This window comes from Alternaria alternata, assembly GCF_001642055.1.
Source record: "Alternaria alternata strain SRC1lrK2f unplaced genomic scaffold CC77scaffold_23, whole genome shotgun sequence".
NCBI classification, from domain to species: Eukaryota; Fungi; Ascomycota; class Dothideomycetes; order Pleosporales; family Pleosporaceae; genus Alternaria; species Alternaria alternata.
This window is the reverse complement of record NW_017306212.1, coordinates 481,304-501,197: the sequence shown is the minus strand read 5'-3', so window position 1 is coordinate 501,197 and position 19,894 is coordinate 481,304. Positions and strand designations below refer to the sequence as shown.

At 52.2% G+C, this 19,894-nt stretch overlaps 8 protein-coding genes across 8 annotated transcripts in view; 5 read left to right on the top strand and 3 right to left on the bottom strand.

The window, feature by feature from the left end:
- The first annotated feature begins 22 nt into the window (after positions 1–22).
- On the top strand, positions 23–1,015 carry CC77DRAFT_418790 (hypothetical protein). Its single transcript, XM_018531623.1, has 2 exons — positions 23–463; positions 605–1,015. Exons 1-2 carry the CDS (start codon positions 206–208, stop codon positions 860–862), a joined length of 516 nt encoding a protein of 171 aa, XP_018381494.1. The 5' UTR covers positions 23–205; the 3' UTR covers positions 863–1,015.
- A 334-nt stretch (positions 1,016–1,349) lies between these two features.
- On the top strand, positions 1,350–2,247 carry CC77DRAFT_945011 (SNase-domain-containing protein; the record flags this gene model as incomplete). Its single annotated transcript, XM_018534999.1, has 2 exons — positions 1,350–1,721; positions 1,801–2,247. 2 exons carry the CDS (start codon positions 1,350–1,352, stop codon positions 2,245–2,247), a joined length of 819 nt encoding a protein of 272 aa, XP_018381493.1.
- A 553-nt stretch (positions 2,248–2,800) lies between these two features.
- CC77DRAFT_1024496 (carbamoyl-phosphate synthase) lies at positions 2,801–7,489 on the top strand. The gene is made up of 7 exons (XM_018525886.1): positions 2,801–3,532; positions 3,582–5,090; positions 5,141–5,151; positions 5,394–5,579; positions 5,628–5,774; positions 5,839–7,056; positions 7,109–7,489. Exons 1-7 carry the CDS (start codon positions 3,193–3,195, stop codon positions 7,214–7,216), a joined length of 3,519 nt encoding a protein of 1,172 aa, XP_018381492.1. The 5' UTR covers positions 2,801–3,192; the 3' UTR covers positions 7,217–7,489.
- A 482-nt stretch (positions 7,490–7,971) lies between these two features.
- Positions 7,972–9,280, bottom strand: CC77DRAFT_1034577 (hypothetical protein; the record flags this gene model as incomplete). Its single annotated transcript, XM_018526878.1, has 2 exons — positions 7,972–9,089; positions 9,157–9,280. 2 exons carry the CDS (start codon positions 9,278–9,280, stop codon positions 7,972–7,974), a joined length of 1,242 nt encoding a protein of 413 aa, XP_018381491.1.
- A 1,350-nt stretch (positions 9,281–10,630) lies between these two features.
- CC77DRAFT_945019 (hypothetical protein) lies at positions 10,631–12,090 on the bottom strand (the record flags this gene model as incomplete). The annotated part of the gene is made up of 3 exons (XM_018535001.1): positions 10,631–11,309; positions 11,356–11,644; positions 11,700–12,090. The coding sequence occupies 3 exons, from the start codon at positions 12,088–12,090 to the stop codon at positions 10,631–10,633; spliced, it is 1,359 nt and encodes a 452-aa protein (XP_018381490.1).
- A 2,026-nt stretch (positions 12,091–14,116) lies between these two features.
- On the top strand, positions 14,117–17,431 carry CC77DRAFT_418627 (hypothetical protein). Its single transcript, XM_018531621.1, has one exon. It carries the CDS (start codon positions 14,200–14,202, stop codon positions 17,275–17,277), a length of 3,078 nt encoding a protein of 1,025 aa, XP_018381489.1. The 5' UTR covers positions 14,117–14,199; the 3' UTR covers positions 17,278–17,431.
- A 613-nt stretch (positions 17,432–18,044) lies between these two features.
- CC77DRAFT_418126 (hypothetical protein) lies at positions 18,045–18,875 on the bottom strand. The gene is made up of 2 exons (XM_018531619.1): positions 18,693–18,875; positions 18,045–18,630 (listed from the first exon to the last, which is right to left on the bottom strand). Exon 2 carries the CDS (start codon positions 18,511–18,513, stop codon positions 18,079–18,081), a length of 435 nt encoding a protein of 144 aa, XP_018381488.1. The 5' UTR covers positions 18,514–18,630; positions 18,693–18,875; the 3' UTR covers positions 18,045–18,078.
- A 414-nt stretch (positions 18,876–19,289) lies between these two features.
- Positions 19,290–19,894, top strand: part of CC77DRAFT_1012736 (hypothetical protein) — a gene marked incomplete at both ends in the record, with an annotated part of 4,719 nt that continues 4,114 nt past the window's right edge. Inside the window, 2 exons of the mRNA XM_018523788.1 lie at positions 19,290–19,349; positions 19,417–19,801. Coding sequence (XP_018381487.1) covers positions 19,290–19,349; positions 19,417–19,801 — 445 coding nt within the window. The remainder of the gene's footprint in view (positions 19,350–19,416; positions 19,802–19,894) is intronic.

Sequence of the window (19,894 nt, the reverse complement as noted above, 5' to 3'; positions counted from 1 at the left end):
GGGTGGCAGGGTGCAGGTAGACGATAGACTGATGCCCAGACTTGTGGAGGTCGAAGCACGAAAAGAAACGCACCATACCCGCCTAGGCAAACTCCGTCTAAGCCAACCCCGTCGTTCCTGACTTCATCCCTCTCCCGACCACGTCTGAGCATCCATCTTCCATCCATCATGGCGATGGCGGACACGTACAAAGATCTTATTGTTAATGTGTAGCTTGGCATCTAGGAAGCGCCGACATCTGCAAGCCGACCCCGCTCTTACGGAAGCGAGCAGTACTACAACCCATTGCGATGACCAGCTCGAGACCACCCACGTCTCCATCTCAAAGGCCTTCCATGTGGGTCTGTGCGTCGTGCGAGGCATACGCATTCTCTCCTCTTGCTGCGTCGGCAGTCTCGTAGCATGGCTTTGGGCTCTCGATTGTGTAGCACATATCTTCGTTCATCCTATTGCGCGTTGTGAGGTAAGGTTCATCTGCCGCAGCGAACCGTGCAGCTGACAGAAAGACACATGAGGACGGATAGTGGTATACGGTAGGTTCATCTTCGATATGCATGTATCACTTTGGTTAGATCAGGACTGATAAAGACACACAGAATCTCAGAAGCCATCTATCTGCATGAACTCCTGCGCAAGCCTCTCCCAATCTGAAGTCGGAAATGCGACTGCATCGCACGTATCAACCGAAACTCAACATCTACACCGTCTATGCGAGTCGCTATCCTTCGACTTTTCAATATCACATTTCAACGCTCTTCAGCGCGCTATAGGCTACAAAGATACCATCGAAGACGCCATCTGCTTGTTTGTAGATCTATGTGTCGACCAATGCACACCCAGAAGGGTGTCATATGGATCATGATGGTCTCTAACGCGGATGGCATACTTCGAGGCCGACAATAGGCGCTCCACAACAAGTCAGGGCAGTTGGGCCTTGCTAGCACAACTCCTGGCTGCCTCTCTAGTGATTTAGAACATACGATATTAGAGCAAGCATATGTGCTTAGAGGAGAGTATGCGGCTACTGTGGTACACCACAGTTTTGCAGCTCTTGTTTAAAAGCTAGCTGAGCATTTTGGACCTTGAATACCTGTCATTTTCCAAGCTTACTGAAAAACCGTATAAGTCATTACAAAAATATCGAGTGTACATTTGCCCCCAAGTCGTTCAGAGTCGTGAGACATGATTATGAAACCCTAGATAACCTATGATAATCACGTGGTACGTTTTGTCGACGCTAACTTGGAACACTTCGTATGCCGAGGCGATTGTGTCGCGCCGATTGCCAACATTGGAGCACACCGTCTTCTGACTTCACTTTTTCAACTCACGACCTCGCACAATAGACAATGCGATGGCCTTGGTCACGCAACGACGATGACCAACAGAAAAGCGGACTGCCTCAATGGGCCCCTCCAGCGAAGTTGGACAATTGGTCAAGCACGCTGTATGAGCCACGGACTTTGATTCCGGCTGTCGCTCTTACAGTCTCAACAGTTGCTGGTGTCCGGCTCTACAAGACTTATTTGCGTCGCATACCAACCGTCAACCATATCAAACCACGCTACTACCGTCGGAAGGGTATATTTGGCCAGGTCACAAGTGTAGGAGATGCAGACAATTTCAGGCTGTTCCACACGCCAGGTGGGAGAATAGCTGGGTGGGGTATCCTGCCCTGGAAGAAAGTACCAACGAAAAGAGAGGACTTGGTCAGGCAAACAGTAAGTACTCTAGAATAAGAAGACACTAGGCGTTGTGGTGGAAATATTGCACCCAATGAATGGCTGACTTTATGCCCAGCTTCACATCCGGATTGCTGGAGTCGACGCACCAGAACTTGCACACTGGGGCCGAGAAGCTCAACCGTTCGCGAAGGAGGCCCATGAATGGCTCATCAATTTGATCCACACCCGCCGAGTACGCGCATACATATACAGACGCGACCAGTACGATCGTATAGTAGCCCAAGTCTTTGTACGCAGATGGTTCTTCAAGAAAGATGTGGGGCTGGAGATGTTGAAGGCTGGCTTGGCTACAGTATACGAGGCCAAAACAGGTGCCGAATTTGGTACTGCTGAAGAAAAATATCGCGCTGCGGAAAAGAAGGCTCGTGAGAGCAAAGTTGGGATGTGGGCGAAGCCGAGCTTTGCACAAAGGTTGGTAGGCACAAGCAGTAAGACACTGGAGAGCCCACGCGAATACAAAAATCGACATAACGCAGCGGACAAGGCAAAGAAGGCTGGATGAAGAAGTTCGGCGAGAGGAGCTGCCAGACCGCTGCTCATGTGCAGAAGCAGACAAGTGCTGCGATCGAGGCAGGAAAGCGCCAGCCTTGTTCATCGTGCCGGTCCAAGCTATGAAGAGTCACCAACGGTCCGAAGACCCCACAAAGCGAATTAGCGTATTGGCATTTATGATTATTGGCATCTTCGGGGTACTTGAATATAGTGACTGCAAAGCAAGCATCCTCCCATATACAGGTCGTCGACTGGCTCTTCGACCGAATGTGTATATGTGAGAGTCGCGATTCATGTTGCGAGTCCTCAAAGGGATTTATGACTACTAAAAAGGTGCACATGGTACTGAAAGTAGTAATGCCCTGGTACCCGCAGCGCACAGATGCAATAGTTAGCTCCCGTGTGACTGTACCCATTGAGAAAGCTCTGCGCGACCATGTCAAAATTTCTTCTCATTTGTGTCAGATGCTGGGGATCTGAGTTTCGGCGCCGTAATCGGTCCTCCGCATCGATGTTCTCCACGACGAGCTGGAAACAACTGTGAATGTTGCAACTGCATCGGACCTACCCATGACTAGATCGCACGTCTTGCGTGAGTCAAATCTTGAGAAATGCATTGTATAAGAGAGAGAGTAAATGCAAATGACTGGATACTACCCTTCATCCATCGCGTCTTCAAGGATCGCCGACGGTCTTATCTGTGCGTTATCGGAGATAGCTTAATTGGCCCGTCGCGCATCATTGGAATTTTTTGGCTGCCGCATCACAGCTTCCCCACAGATTATACATAAACCCTGAGGGAGTCATTCGTGCTCTGCTCAACTGGGTCGAGCTATAGCCCTTCAATTGCACCTGTCGGCCACCGAGCGACCTTCTTCCCGCGCGTTCGACGCCTCATCCTCCATCTCCATCTTTTGTCGCGCTCGACGCTCTTCAATTGCTTGACTGCCTGCAAATGGCTCTCTGCGGGCGTCTAGCACGTCGCGTACCTTCCCTTACAGGTCATACTCGCTCTATTGCACCTTCCACATACTCTCGAAGTTTCACAACCCGAAGTGCTCGGCCGTTGACTTCGCTCCGCTCCAGCACTGAGTCACCTGCCGCTCTCCGACAGCTGCGGGCATTCACAAAGGTCGCGTCCGCATTTAACAAGACACAGACCGCACCCAATGCAGAGGCATACCTGAAGAGCGGCGTCATTTCCGGCGCGCAGGACCTTGTTGATGTCAAGAAAGTCCTAGTCATTGGTAGTGGTGGTCTCAGCATTGGTCAAGCCGGAGAGTTTGACTACTCAGGTAAGCACTCGTGCCCATGTAAATTTGTGCCATACTCACGATTCATCAGGTTCACAAGCACTCAAGGCCCTCAAGGAAGCTGGCGTCAAATCCGTCCTTCTCAACCCCAATATTGCTACCATCCAAACGTCCCACGTGCTCGCCGACGAAATTTACTACCTGCCTGTAACACCCGAATACGCCGAATATGTCATTCAGAAGGAGAAGCCTGATGGCATTTTCCTCAGCTTCGGTGGACAGACTGCGCTGAACTTGGGTGTACAAATGGATGCCAAGGGCATTTTCGAGAAGTATGGTGTCAAGGTGCTCGGAACTAGCGTTCAGACTCTGAAGACCAGTGAGGACCGTGATCTCTTTGCGCGCGCTCTTGATGAGATCAATATTCCCATCGCCAAGTCGATTGCTGTTTCCACTGTCGACGAAGCACTCGACGCGGCCGAGAAGGTCGGATACCCTATCATCGTTCGCGCCGCGTATGCGCTCGGTGGTCTCGGTTCGGGTTTCGCAAACAACCCGGAGGAGCTGAAGAATCTGTCAGCCCGTTCGCTCACACTGTCACCTCAAATCTTGGTTGAGAAGTCTCTCAAGGGCTGGAAGGAGGCCGAGTATGAGGTCGTCCGTGACGCCAGCGATAACTGCATCACAGTCTGCAACATGGAGAACTTCGATCCTCTTGGTGTACACACTGGTGACAGTATCGTTGTCTCGCCAAGTCAGACATTCAGCGACGAGGAATACCACATGCTCCGGTCTGCGTCCATCAAGATCGTCCGTCATTTGGGAGTCGTTGGCGAGTGCAATGTGCAATACTGCCTACAGCCTGATGGCCTCGACTACAGGGTCATCGAAGTCAACGCCCGTCTCTCTCGTTCATCTGCATTGGCATCCAAGGCAACTGGATACCCTCTGGCGTACACTGCAGCAAAGATCGGTCTCGGACACACCCTCCCCGAGCTGCCCAACGCCGTCACTAAGACCACCACTGCAAACTTTGAACCCTCTTTGGATTACGTCGTCACCAAGATGCCTCGATGGGATCTTAGCAAGTTCCAGAACGTCAAGCGCGACATCGGCAGTTCCATGAAGTCAGTCGGCGAGGTTATGGCTATCGGTCGCACATTCGAGGAGTCATTCCAGAAGGCTTGCCGTCAAGTCGACCCCAAGTACCTTGGGTTCCAGGGCGAGAAGTACGGAGAGAACCTTGACGAGGAACTCAAGAACCCCACCGATCGCCGATGGCTTGCCGTTGGTCAGGCGCTGTTCCACGAAGGCTACACTGTCGACAGGGTCCATGACCTTACTAAGATTGACAAGTGGTTCTTGCACAAGCTTCAGAACATCGTCGATCTCACACATGAGCTTGAGGAGATAGGCAGCTTGTTCGGACTCAAGAAGGAGATTATCCTCAAGGCCAAGAAGCTCGGTTTCTCTGACAAGCAGATCGCCAAGGCTGTCAACAGCACTGAGGACGAGGTCCGCGCACGCAGGAAGAGCTTTGGTATCAAGCCTTGGGTGAAAAAAATCGACACTCTGGCCGCTGAGTTCCCTGCCGATACTAGTAAGATTATGCCCTTCCCTTCATTGATGAGTTTTGCTAACATTTCACAGACTACCTCTACGTAAGTACATCATCTTTTTTTCTTTTCCCCCACCATTTCCTTTACTACAATCACCAGCACCGACTTTGGTCACCGTCCAGTTGATGCTGCCATATTATTCTTTGCGGTGGTTCTGCGAGGCCGGAGAGCTCTCGCGGAATTAAGATTCAAAATCCCGAGACCTGCGACAACCTCCATGACCTTGTATTGTCATTGTGGCAATCTCTTTTCGCTCCCTTGTAGTCGCTAACATATAGTCTTAGACCACCTACAACGCCTCATCCCACGACGTCACCTTCGACGACCATGGCATACTTGTGCTTGGTTCTGGTGTGTACAGGATTGGCAGCTCAGTCGAATTCGATTGGTGTGCTGTCAACGCTACCCGCTCCCTCAACGCCCTCGGAAAGAAGACTGTCATGATCAACTACAACCCCGAGACATACTCTGTAAGCAACATCAATGCCTCCATTGAACCTTGACTAACATGTGTTCAGACTGACTTCGACGTTGCCGACAAGCTGTACTTCGAGGAGCTCAGCTACGAGCGTGTCATGGATATCTACGAGCTGGAGACTGCCAGCGGAGTTGTTGTTTCTGTTGGTGGTCAACTCCCCCAGAACATTGCTCTCAAGCTTCAGGAGGTGAGCTATGACTGTACGAAATGCATGTGAAACATACACTAACTTCGCATCTCCACAACTGTAGTCTGGCAAGGCTAAAGTCTTGGGAACGGACCCTCACGATATTGACAAGGCCGAAGATCGCCACAAGTTCTCTTCTATCTTGGATTCAATCGGTGTTGACCAGCCCGCCTGGAAGGAGCTTACCTCATACGAGGATGCGAAGAAGTTCGCAAACTCTGTTGGCTACCCAGTTCTTGTTCGCCCATCGTATGTCCTGTCAGGTGCTGCCATGACTGTCATCCGCGGTGAGGATGAGTTGAAGGAGAAGCTTCTTGCTGCTTCCAACGTCTCGCCCGACCACCCAGTCGTCATCACTCAGTTCATCGACGGCGCCCAAGAGATCGACTGCGACGCTGTTGCTTCCAACGGAAACGTTCTTGTCCACGCTGTCAGTGAGCACGTCGAGAACGCCGGTGTTCACTCCGGAGACGCGACCTTGGTGCTTCCTCCTGTCAACCTCGACAAGCGCATCCAAGAGCGTGTCAAGGAGATCGCGGACAAGGTCGCCAAGGCTTGGAACATCACTGGCCCCTTCAACATGCAGATCATCAAGGAGGAGGTTGAGGGCTCTGAGCCCAACCTCAAGGTCATTGAGTGCAACCTACGTGCCTCTCGATCCTTCCCCTTCGTCAGCAAGGTCCTTGGTACCAACTTCATTGAAGTTGCCACTAAGGCCCTCGTTGGTCGCGACGTGCCCGAACCAACTGACCTTATGAGCGTCGAGAGGAACTACCTCGCCACCAAGGTTCCCCAATTCTCCTGGACCAGGCTGGCGGGTGCTGACCCCTACCTTGGCGTTGAGATGTCATCCACTGGTGAAATGGCCTGCTTCGGTAAGGACCTCGTTGAGGCCTACTGGGCTTCCGCGCAGTCACAGATGAACTTCCGCCTTCCCCAGCCTGGTGAGGGTCTTCTTTTCGGTGGTGATGTCACACCTGGTTCGCTCCACTCAAACTCTCTTATTCAGATCGCCAAGTACGTACACGCACTGGGCTACAGATTCCTTGCTGCCAACAAGGACGTAAAGGAACTTCTGGAGAAGAACACCGAAGGTATTAGTGTTGAGGTCATTGAGTTCCCCAAGGATGACAAGAGGAAACTCCGTGAGGTGTTCGAGAAGAACGACATCCGTGGCTGCTTCAACTTGGCCAAGTACAGGGCGAGCGGTCTGTTCGACGAGGACTACGTAATGAGGAGGAACGCAGTCGACTTTGGTGTACCGCTATTCATGGAGCCCAAGGTGAGTCGACGAAACCCGTCGTCAATGATTTGAAAAGCTAACGTCAACGTAGACTGCCGTTCTGTTCGCCCAATGTATGAGCGAGAAGCTGCCCAAGAAGGAAGGTATCCCCAGTGAAGTCAGGTCATGGAGCGACTTCGTTGGCGGTCGACCATTGTAGACGAGTGTAATCTATTGGGATAGGGTTCGGTATCTTGCCGAGAAAAGAAGTATTCATTACAGGAGATATACCCAAATGTAGGGTCAGGTCGGGTCAACATCTAGGAAAGGAAGGATCAGGATGAAGATTACGTTCTCATGTGTATAGCGTTTCCAGCTCATGACCAACTGTATCGGTAGGTCAGCGGAGTAGGGTCACTTCCTTTTACTTTCAGTTTGCTTGAAAAATTTACCGCTCATGTGGCTAGGTACTCAAGTATACGTATAGTTCTACTCTATTCCGCTGGCGCTTGCAAATGTTGTGTCTTATTATGTGTTGTGAAAGTGTCGCGCCGTTGGATAGTCCTTCGCGCTCTTACCAAAGCTCGTTCTTATCTCGCAGACGATAGATACTCTACTGGGAACCTTTCTCCGGCATCGTCTTCCAGAGTGTGGATGGAGTACTCGACCTCAGATCAACAATGATACCATACTACAAGAATAAACGGATTGATTGAGTCTATATATGCGTCTGTACCTAGCAGACTAACATGACTGCTACATTACATGTGCGTTCAATAGCACCAACTAACCTATCACTTTCCAAGGCGTCGTAGCCACGACCCCGAAATATAGTAAAGTTCAGACCGAGCAGCGCCAAACCAACGCCATGCCGGGTGATATCAATATGCAATGAGATATAACGCCCCAATACTTGCAAATTCGTGTTCGCCAAAAACTATGCATATCATCGTGACCGTTGTCATCGTAAGTTGTTTAGACGCGAATGCCCGCTCCAGAACCCCATCGTAGCTTCCGCAGACCTAGGCCAGTGCCTTTGATGCCTGCAGTTGCTTCTTTACCACAGCGTCCGGCCTCGGAACCTGCTGCACCGATCTGACCCATAGCCTCAGCATGGCCTGCCTCCTTGCCCACGACATAACCAGCCGAGAAGCCGATGGCACTGACAAGGACCACGACGCCAGCGCTAACAACCCAGGTAAGCAGGGTCGGACTGATCTCCTCGATCATCATCGGGCTTGTCTTGCGTGCTTTCTTGGCAATGCGGCGGTCTTTGCTACTGCTACGCACACCAGCTACCGGCGGACTCACTTTGCGCTTGGGCTTCTCTGAAGGACTGCTGCTAGTACTGCATGGAGATGATGCCGTCTCCTCGGATATCTTGCCCAGCGCTACAGATTCTGGGACCATGCGGAGGGAGTTCGGATCAACCCGAGTGGATGAGGGAGGGTTCGTGCGTGGTTGACCCGGCTTCGGGAGACCTCGCACAGCAGCGGCAGCGGAGAGCAAAGTAGACAGGCTAGCACGGAGGGCCTCGTCATGATCGGGCTGATAATTGGGGGCGATGGCATTATAAGGATGGTGCTGTGGGTACGAGTGCTGTCGTTGTCCTGCTGGCCTCACGTTCCTGCGAGGCGTGTACAAAGTGCCAGACTGCGATCGGATGGCTTGTTGGTTATTCGGGTGGGAGAAAGCGTTCGGTCGTGGCTGAAACTCTCGCCTCGAGGAACGAGGATAGTTGACAGCCGTCGCATTCTCATCGTCGTCGTCGTCCTCCCTCTCAGACATAGTCTCTGAAGACGCAACAGACTGTGGATGTCTCAGGGGTGATGGGCCGATGGCTTCGTTGGAAGATGTCATGACTCTATCCGACTCGCTTTCACTCTCTTCATACTCCTCCTGGCTACTATTGCCTCCTGCTGTGACCCTGTGCCCAGTTCCTATGGAGAACTGACCGCCACCTCGTGAGCGTCTGTTCTGCCGCCTGTGCGCGTTGGAGTCGTGCTGTACCGTGAGTCCTGTTGTGATGATCTCGTCGGTCGCAGACGATAGGGAGGTTGAGGAAGGCGCCGATGCAAGATCGATCCATGACTCTGTAAGCCACGTAAGCTCATACTCAATAGACAGATGCATGTGGGTAGAAAACGGGATGGATCATACCTTCTGAGCGCTGCCTCGAGGACGAAGCGATATGGCGCGACGGAGGCATGGCTTGGTCCTGATGGTGCGTATCTTCGGCTCCTATAGTTTGTCTGCCTGCTCGCGGTGGACGATGATCATGCATCGCACCCTGACCTCAGAAACTCGAGTCGTAACAAGAGCGCTGCAATCTTGGACCTTCGGCGATAGTCCTTATATCTTCGGACCCTAGGTTGACCGGGCGTGGGGAGTATGCGCTCAAGTGGAGCCCAAGGGCCGTTCCGACTTCGGTTCTTTGTTTGGACTGGCGATGCTGAAGAATCCTGATGGAAGCAAGAAAGACCAGCGCAGCTCTGAAACAGCTTATCGGCGCCCAGAAACAGGAAGTGGAACTGAAAGCCGACCCGATCCTGTCGCTGGGTCGCTGCGAGTCGCAGTTGGAGATAAGACTAAGGCCACGAGCGAGCTGACGCTATGTAGACTGGCTCCCCAACTTGCGCACGGCCAGGGTCTAGGCGTGATGACGTTTCTGGGGAAGGGAGAGAAGCGCAGATCGGGGTTGTCGCGCTGGGCGGGGTACGAAGGAACACGACCGAAAGCGAGAGATAGAAGAGGAAGACAGACAAGTCGGTGTAAGAAGGCTGTCTCGGGGTTGCAGATGAGGAAAGTAGACGAATGTTCGTTCCTGGCCCCGTGTCCCGTGTGCTCGCTGGCGTATGACCATTGGCGATAGGTGTGGGAAATGGACGAATCAGGCCTCGCTCACTCCCTTTCTGTCTGAGGCTGGCGAGTCTAGACGTGCTCACCTGCCCTTGTACAAGACATGCGCATGTATCTTCTGAGCTTATCTACCTTGTGGTCTGCCGTCTGCAAGACATGGTCGCGTACCATTGTCTATCCGCACGACGCAGGATCATACGAATGCTCGTTCAGATACAGTATTACTCCACTTACCTCGAGGCTTGTTTACAACACGCCATCTATCACGTCATTATCCAGCATGTCAAGCGAGTCGAGCTGCGCCACGTATGTTTTGTTCTTCTCGTTCTTGGTGGGGATGGAAAGGGAACATAGGCCTTTTACAAGAGATACCGCATCCCCAGATACCTTACATCCTGGCTCACCACCATCGGCTTGATCTGCCTCTTCTTGATCATGCAGACTGCCACTAAAGTCTGTAGTATCTCACATGCTTAGTGTAGACAACTGGGGGGACCTTGCAACAATAGTAGTACTCCTACGAATAAAAATGCAAGCACATCGTCCGTCTCGATACCAGCTCACCGAAAGTCAATTTCGTATGGTACAGGCACAGAACACCGACTCCGATCCATGCAGAAATCATGCCACCTCACGTTGCGGTACATCCCCCTCTATGCGTGCGGGTATTATAACAAAATCATAAGCCGAACCGCAAGCTTATAGGATATCCAAAATATGTCAGAAATACGTTCCAGTTCATCCAAACCATGCCTCCCCTTAGTTCATGAATGCCCTAGTTCTTCTTCTTCTCATCCTTCTTCTCGTCTTTCTTAGTCCTACTCTTGAAAAAGTCTGAAATACCGTCCTTGAATTTCTCCCAAGGTGTACGGTTCAGGTGGTTGCTGAGTTGGCGGTACTTGTACATCTCAGCCCAGCAGTCGCGACCCCACTCGCAGCCAGCCATGTTGACCAAAAAGTCACGATCTTGTTCTTGGTAGTGAATGTCGGGGTTGTCGCCGTTCTCGCCACACGCGCCTGGTGGGAAACTCATAATCTGGCGCTGCTGAATGAAGGCAACATGGGGCCTAATCCAGGGCTGGTTCTGGTACATGTATTCAAAAGCATCCTGCTCTTTGTGCTCCCACTCCATGTGCTTTTGTTCGTAGCCAACAGGATCCCACCAGATGTCAAGCAGTCTGTCGGTCCACACGCTTCGTTTGACCATGAAGGAGCCCAAGTTGAAACCACCACAGTCCTGAGGTAGCAACATGTTGACAGAGTCGACCTTGCCATCTCCCACGGGCGAGCGTGTTTCGGGGTCGAGGTATTCGTCGGTCAGAGGATGTGTGATGTTGAGGGGATTGTATACGTTGATGTCGCGATATGTCACGTCTTGTAGTTGTTTGAAGACGTGCTTTTGGAGAGAGTAGGTCGGCTCCATGATGAAGGTGTTTGTGTCAAGCCACCAGAACCTGACGCACGTTAGCTTTGCGGACATGATATGCACCGAACACTTACCATTCAGCATGTGGGTATTTCCGCATAGCGTTGCGAATGGTGTCAACCTTCTCCCAGCTTTCTCTCCATTCGTGCGCATAACGCTTCTTGGTGCTCATGTCGACGATTTCCAATTCGTAGCCCCAGTTCTTGGTGTACTTCTTCTTGTTCTTGACACTGTCACGTTCGATGGCCCACTCGCGGGGGCCCTTCCATTCCATAACACCTCCACCTTGGTTCGCTGCGAGTATGACGACATATTTGCTGCCGCCGCCGAACCATGCGGACCGTCTGTACATGCGACGTAAGGCTACAGTCGTCAATACCCGTTGCCATACGAGGAATCAGAGAGCATAACAACTTACGTGTGTTTGAATTGTAGAAAATGAAGAAGAATACAACGAACAAGACCAACGCGACTCGCTTCCGCAGACGCCATACTGTCCAGGCTATGGCATTCAGGAAGCGCATGACTTTGTTTTGGGGCCGTCCGCGACCTAGCTTCTCCTTGTCGCCGTGGTTGAAGGGCAGGCTTGTGGATATCCTGCGAAAGTGCTTGCCAAAGAAACCTTGGTTTCTCGGGGTGAAGGCGGGATATCCCTTGACCTCAGCACTCCGCGCTTGAGCGGATGCCCAGGTGACATTGTGTGAAGAAGAGCCATTCGCATATGGACTGGTGCGCCCGCCATTGTAGTCTGGAGCATTCAGGCCCGGACTCGACCACCCCCCAGGCTGTGGGGAAGGCGATCTTGACATTTCGAAGGCGCCCGGGGTGCCAGGAATTGAGGGTAAGGCTTCGCCCAGCGAGCGGCCGTGAAGACCGCTGGTTGTGCCTAGCCTGCTTCGCGACTCTGCACTATCCGGAAGATTGATATTGTTCGGCGGCAGTTGCCGTGCAGCGGAGGAGCGCCTCCTGCGTTGGCCAGCGGAAGCGGAGAAGGAGGATTGGGAAGCCAGCGTGACTTTGTCGGCGTGCAACGGGCCGCGTGGATTAAAAGGAAGGAGGCCGGCGGGTGGCTCGCGGCGATAAGACGGTCAGCTGCAGTTGCCGACGTGGTTCGACGGTAGCTCTGATATTACTGAGGACAGCTGGCGGATGGTACCCAAGTCCTCGAACGGCAGGAGCAAGGCGGTTGCACTGGGGGCGCAAGGGAGCGTCGGGGAGGATGCCGTGGAACGTCGAAACCGCGTCTCTTCAATTGGCTGTGGGCAAAACGAGAGTCTGGAAACGATATACTACTACAGCTCGTCAAGGCTTCGTTGTCGGAAAGGAGCTGGCGATAAACCAATTTGGGTCTTCAGGTTCGCTGCTTGGCATGGACCCAAAAGGAGTGGAACTAGTGCTGGCTCACATCTCCACCCTGTCTTGCCCGCACTTTCATGCTGATTCGCCTTCACCCCGAACTATTCCACTATCGTATTGAATGCTCCATGTACGAGTTTGTGACGCTCAATGGGGGCTGGACGACAGCGCATGGCGCTGATAGACAGCCGTGGCATCGTGTGGTGATATTAATACTTCGTATTCGGATGGCTGAACCGACATCGCTAGCAGGTATACGGATGACTTTAATAACGGCGGTCATGAGTTGTTGTTGTTATTGTACGCCTACCAGCTCCAGATGCAGCTTCTGATGTTCCTCAGCTACTACAGGCAGATTGCAGTGTGGTTGCATGTCTATGGATATCTTAATAGGATAGATGCGAACGCGTGGTCGCAGCTTCGGCGGACCAGACTGTACACCCTTGAGCAATCAATGGCCGCCTGGCCATAGACATCGCAGAGACACAAGCACGTCACTACATGCTATACTGTCTGAGTGTGCGCAACTCAGAGCCTTTGTGAGTGATTACAGGTCAGCTTCTACAAAGTGGTGGTACATGGAACTCAAAACACCAAACAGCTGTTTGGCCAAACACCTTTGACTCAATCTCCGTGAGTTTGCCCTTGCCACCACTGACTCCCTTCTCATGGGATCAGGAAGGGCATTCCAACGACATTTATACAACCTTCCACCAAAGAGTAGACAGGGGAATGGTCGGCGCATACAGACCGCACTGACGGCTAGCTAGCGCCATCTTGGCGGCGCCTTTCTCGTCCAACGGTTGGTGGCCGCCCTGATTGATCTGGCGCTTGAGTTACTTCGTCCTCTCCTCTGACTGGCTCACCTCAGCATTCACTAGACACGACATCCAGCTATGCCTCTGGAGCGTCTCAGATCTTGCATAGTGTTGTACATTTCCAGCCCAGCGAATCCAGGGCGGTTACTGAGCCTCAAGCCTGGAATCATGGCGCTCGATATGAAGCAGATCCACCTGGTGGCTCCAATCACCTTCACTCGGGACCCGTTGACAAGGCCTGTTGCGACCAGCACGCTTTGACTCATCCATTCGTGGCCGGCGGTTCTGGCAGATTAGAGGCTAGAGTAAAAAGTCTAGGTGAAGGAGCTATGCACTATGCGGTATGGCAGTGGTTTGCCTGGTAGGCGGCAGGGCCATCGACGGCCATGTAAAGATCTGGGGTCGCGTGTCCGACCAAGAGCCTCACCATTCTCCTTTTGATCCGCCTTTACCGTCCTCTGTACCTCTTCATCACTCTCTTTTTCCGTTCTCGTTGTTGCTTTATGCCGTTTTCCTCATTTTGTTTTTCTATGGTCACGTAATACATTTCGGGCCCCGCAACACATCTACACAATAGCACGAACAATAGCACCGCCACATAACTGTCTCAGTTTCAGCACTAGGCCTATATCGAGACAATTCATTATCGCGGCGATCTTCTTTGAAGACACAGCTGTGTCGTCCCCCCACCTGCTTCAATCTTGGTAGCCCACGGACGGAAGACACGGACGGACAAGGTCAACCATGAATTACACTAGGAGAGACATGTACGGCCAGCAGCCACCACTTACGTCGTTTTCGAGATCAACATTTAATACCGCATACCAAACGGATGGCGAAGCATACGCACACGACCCGCATACCGATTCAGACGAACAGATATCGGTACACTTCAATGACGGCTTTGAGGAAAGTCGGAACCTGGACAGATCAACCTTCGACACCGAGACCCACGTTGACTCACAGCGAGTAACTTCAAGACAGAACTCGCGATCCTTCACAGGACGCGTCTCGAGGCAAAAAAGTCGGAGGCGAGAGCTTCTGGGAAGGCCGGCGAAACCTGGCATCACTGTTGATACGAGTTTCACAAGGCATAGAGGCACCGAACCTCATCAGGTGTTTCCACATGGAGCAGAGAGAGGCTCCGGGTCTGTTCGGAGGTCGCCGTGGTTCGGTTTAGGACGGTCTTCGACCAGGAACAAGGGCTTGGGTATCACCAAAGGTACACCTCAACCAGACACTACACATCGGAAGAAGCCTAGCATCGACCGGAGCGAAGCTGACACCCCTATTTCCATGACCCCAGGGAGCAAATCGTGGCAGGAGATTTCGCCTTGGGACCGACGCATACCAATTGGAATATCCGTCCCGACTGACAGCATCTCCGACTTTAGTACGCTTCAAGCCAGTCGGCATCGTGCTGGCAGTGACTCTACTCTTGTAACCCCAAGTATTATTATCACTCCTGCAGCAGTAAAGTCGGTTTGGTCTCCAGATACGCCCTTTACAGAATCCGATTACACGCCCAGCATCTACTCTCGTTACCAATCGACCTTTGCGAACTCCAACGTTCCTCCAGTTCCGGCTTTACCTGCTGGTATGTCACAGGCACCAGGCGCCGATACTGCCAGAGATACACAAGGAGCGGTTGGTCACGCCAGGAACGACACCCTAGATTCAGCAGGGACTGCCTTTGAGGAAGACGATGACTCTAAAAGGAAGGATCGTATCATGTCCACCAGTACTGTCTTCGAAGAGGATGAGACACCTCTAAGAGAGAGGACTGTGGAGAACTCTTTGGCTATCGATACTTCCATGGTGCCCACTCCACGGCGATCACAAGGATGGTGGAATGTCATTACCACCCCGTTCGTCATGACACCGAAATCGTCGACGTGGACCGAACCCGGGCGTGATGGCGATAGAACACCGGATGTGCCGATAGTACCTCTCCAATATGGTACACGCAAGAGAGAAGAGTCGATCCCTCTTTCCAAAGGTCCAGATAACACAGCGGTTACAGTTTCCAGTGTCTCATCACAGAGAGATTCAGAAAAGGTGGTGTTCCACCCAACTCCAGAACCAGCATCTGACCCTCATCGGGGTATCACATCCCCTCTTTCTACCATGTCGGCTTCCCCAGTTGTGGGTACAGCGGCTATTGGAACCGTCTTGATGCCTCGTCAGGTCGAGGAGCCACGACAGATCAACGTCAACATTGAGTTGCAAGATAGGCGGCCAATTGCGGACAGCTACTCCGTTCGCGCTAATTATCCACCACCTTCACAGCATATGCACACGTCAGCGCCAGCACCGCAAGTTAAGAGCGGAGCGTCTCCACCCACAAATGCCAACACCTCGCAGCAGAGCTTGCCGGTATTTGCTCCGCCACCCAAGTTCGCCCAAAAAAGCTCGCACTGGAGCTACGATAACGTCAGCCGTTCCAGCTCACAAGCTTCTTCTCCCAACCTCAAAGGGGGAAAGAAGCACCGCAAAGTCTGCGATATGATGAGTATTTGGCCGTTCGGAAAGAAAAGAAGCTCAAAACCCCAGGGTGCTGAGAAGGGGAAGAAAAAGAAAAGAGGTATCTGTTTCTGGAGTTGCTGTTGTTGTCTGATCTTTCTCATACTACTGGCAATCATCATCCCCGTAGTTGTAGTACTTACAAGGAGGGGAAACGACAACAATGACAACAAGCCAACGCCGACTCAACCCAGCGCAGACGTCGGTAGCCAGTGGCTCAACCTCACAGACTACCCTCCCATACCTACCGGTATCTTGACCATCGCTCAACCCGAGGCAGTAGAGGAAGAGAGTGGTTGTGTTGCACCAACTACGTTGTGGAGCTGTGCGCTGCCGAAAGAACTTCAGCAGTCCGTCGCGCCCAACAAACCCGACCAGCCGAACTTCAAAGTCGAAATCACCTTCGAAAACGGAAGTTCAGCTGAACTACCAAAGTCTCAACGCGTAAAGAGAGCCATGAATCCAGTCTCAGCCGGTGCCTTTGTTCGGTCATTGTTGCATGCACGTGCTGCAGCTTCGCCCTCTCCCGCGCCTCCATCAACTACCGATATGAGTTTCCTAGGACAAACTACAGACGGAAATTCCGCACCCTTTGAGGGCGAAGACACTGGCTTGTTCATCAGCATACAGGATCCCACCGTTAGCGTGTCGCGAATGACGAAGCGTGCCGATGCGAGCGACCCAACGAACATCACTGCAGTGATCCCACCACCGATGTTGGCTTCTGATGGAACTGCTGCGCCTGCAAATTTGTTGCCTTTTCCATCTGCGCAACCACTACGATTATACAATCGCGGTAAAGATGATGAGCACTATGGCTTCTACAACTATTTCGACCGTTCAATCTTCTTGAAGCAAATCAACGGCACCAACCGTGGCGGCAACCCTGCAGATGTCGACGGAGGAAGTACAAAGGACGCTGCCAAACTGAGGTGTACATACTCACAGACACGTTTTCTGGTGCAGATCTGGACTCGCAGCAAAGAAAGCAAGACACTGTTGCAGCGTTCAGCTTCGGACAACTCGAACGTATTCAAGCGGCCAGGCACCTTTCCGTACCCAGTCACCGTCACCATCGACCGTCACGGCGGCGATCCAGCGAAAAAGAACCTCTATTGCTACGAGATGGAGGACGATGGGTCGATCGAAGACGAAGAATCGAAGAAGTCATTTCAGTTTGAAGACCGCGGGTTCGGAGGCAACCTTGTCAAAGGCACGCAGGGACAAGGAAGTGTCAGCGGACCCATCGACGGTGGGACTGGCGGCTGCCGGTGCCAATGGCAGAACTGGTTGAGTTGAGGCTCCACCCGTTTTGGATTCTAGCGACGATTTTTCCTTGTGTTGCATGAACATCTCCAGATTGCTGGAATTTCGCATAGCGTTTGGTCTTTTGCGCATGAATGATACAGCGCCCTCTCATGTCTATCACCTTTGTTACATATAAGAAAAAGTGGCTTCCCTTGTCGGCGACATGATTGAGTTCACTGGTAATACTCACCCACTGGATGGAATTCTTGTATAAATATATATATATACCTAGACTCGATAGTCCTAGCTAATACTTACTGATATCAATTACTCAGCACTGGCCCCTCCACGTGAAATCTATGGATCGTGAGCGTCTCAAACTGCCGCTAGGCTCAAGTGTAGTCATGATATGTGTTTGGTCCACATGCGGCTCGGCGAGTCCATTTGAGGGAGTGTGGATATCGTGCAGTGCCGTCGGATGTTACCGTGGCTTCTCCGCTGACATCCCCGGGCCCATTTGTTCAGTCAGGTCAAATAGTGGATATCAAACATAGACCTGGGGAGTAGTATTCGTCGGCGAAATCGAGGCATGAAGAGCAATCAAGCGAGCGATGATACAAAGGCGTGTTTCTCGGTTCTTGTAATGCAAGATCAGAGATGGCCTTGTCGGATAATAAAAGCAATGCGAACGCCCATAGTAGGGCATGTTATAAGGTGCAGATCAATCACGGCGGCCACCCACGGCAGCGCAGCTGCCTCATCGTGTTCGCAATCTTTAGATTAGACTATCTTCGCTATTGCGGGCTCGTACCAAACATTACACTACATTACTGACGTGGTCCGGAATACACCCTAACCCTGCTCCTCTGACGGCTTCTTCTCATCTTCAGTCGTACGGCGTGAAGGGCCTGGGGTGAGCGGTAGTAATCCTGATCTGTCTCCTGTTGGATTCCGCGATGCGCTTGGGGTTGGATAATAGCCGGGAGTTTTGCCGACACCGAGGTTCTTGGCACTTTCCTCGAGTTCTACCCTCTCCTGCTCCTCGCGATCCACCTCATGTCCGCGTCCTTGATCGTCCTTGTGGTTGTCGGAGATGTTGGCACCGACGGGGGCTTCCTCTCGTGTCTCCCCCTCAGGTACGCCAGTGTCGGAATCCACTGAATCTTCGTCACTGGTATCAATGTCTTCTTCGTCACTGGTATCGATGTCTTCTTCGTCGCTGTACAAGATGGGCTGTGCGTCTTCTAGGGCATGATAGTCATCCTCTTCAGCTTCGCGATCTGCCATCAGAGCATCGTCGTCTTCTTCACCCCTTCCAACAAGCTCGAGTTCGTCATCTTCAGCCTTTTCGTCTTGGGCTTTTTTTTTGATCTTCTAGCGCTCGCTTATAGACATACTCAGCATCTGCAGAAGTAGAAGTACGAAATTAGTATGTCTCACATGCACTCCGTTCAGTCAAAACTTACCTGATAAGGACCTCTTCTGTAGTTCGATATGCGCTTCAGACAAGTCTTCGTCTGTTCTACCGACAAAGAACTGGTAGAGCTCTACTGCGCGCTTCGCATGTGCGACATAGCAATCATCTGAGTTGCCGAGCATAAGGTGGAAGCCTGCTTGATGCCATTTCGGGGTGTGTACATCTAATAGATATCGCCGACAGCCAGCGTATGCCTCCTCGTATTTCTCCGCGCTGTACAGGTTGGTCACGGCGTGGAACCTGTCGAAATACAGCTGATCAAGCGGGCTACGGATCGTTGTCGCAGACATTCTAGACGCCGTTGGGTACCTTGTTAGGATGTGGGGTGGGAGGCTTGTAGTGGGGAACGCGGTCAAATGATAGAACTGGAAAGGCTCGCACGCACGGATTGACACTAAATTTTTTTGAGTGGTGTTTGTGTGCTAGACCGTCCAATCCAGATCCAGGATGCACTGCCTCATCCGCCTTGGGTCTAGTGAAGCGCTAGCGCTCTTCTAGCACCACACAAACATAGATTCGGTTCGGCCCTTTCGCCCAAAATTGACTTGTCCCACGCCGATCGTTTCCAACTGGTACGCTTACGACCATGGACAGGAAGCGCGGCCGCGAAGACACCCCCCCGGGAGTGGACACGGATGCTTCCGACGTAAGTACTCATTCGTCCAACGCGCTTCCTACACGGCAACGCCATGCTAACATATGTTTTCCTATAGACTACCCAGATCGTCGCTCGACAACCACGCACACGAAAGCCAGTCCCGAAACGCCCGCGACAAGCCCGCGACGGATCCGAGCATGCCCATGTACCCGACAACGCCGACGAGCCCGGAGATAACGACGAGCCCGAGTCCGATAAAGAGTTAGAAGGCGACGAGCAAGCAGAAGTTGAGCAAACAGCAAAACGGGTCCCAAAGCTACGAAAGCGAAAGTGCGATGGTCCGTGTAGCAGGTTGCTGGAAACTAGAAAGTGGTACAAGATTCCAGGTTCAGCTGATAAGGGCGCCCGTGAATGTCAAAAGTGCCATAAGGCTCGCAAGGGCAAGAAACCACCACCACGAAAGTGCGATGGCCCGTGTGGCAAGTTGCTGGAAATTGAAGGTTGGTACAAGATTCCAGGTTCAGCTGATAAAAGCGCCCGCGAATGTCAAAGGTGCCATAACGCTCGTGAGGGCAAGAAACGAAAGACGTTAC

Excerpts from the sequence above, each read along its gene's own strand:
- CC77DRAFT_418790 (XM_018531623.1), top strand. The coding sequence starts at position 206 with ATGTGTAGCTTGGCATCTAGGAAGCGCCGACATCTGCAAGCCGACCCC. Across the intron at positions 464-604 it reads ATCCTATTGCGCGTTGTGAG|AAGCCATCTATCTGCATGAA; the intron begins GTAAGGTTCATC and ends ACAGAATCTCAG.
- CC77DRAFT_1024496 (XM_018525886.1), top strand. The coding sequence starts at position 3,193 with ATGGCTCTCTGCGGGCGTCTAGCACGTCGCGTACCTTCCCTTACAGGT. Across the intron at positions 5,775-5,838 it reads TTGCTCTCAAGCTTCAGGAG|TCTGGCAAGGCTAAAGTCTT; the intron begins GTGAGCTATGAC and ends CCACAACTGTAG. Across the intron at positions 7,057-7,108 it reads CGCTATTCATGGAGCCCAAG|ACTGCCGTTCTGTTCGCCCA; the intron begins GTGAGTCGACGA and ends ACGTCAACGTAG.
- CC77DRAFT_418627 (XM_018531621.1), top strand. The coding sequence starts at position 14,200 with ATGAATTACACTAGGAGAGACATGTACGGCCAGCAGCCACCACTTACG.
- CC77DRAFT_418126 (XM_018531619.1), bottom strand. The coding sequence starts at position 18,513 with ATGGCAGATCGCGAAGCTGAAGAGGATGACTATCATGCCCTAGAAGAC.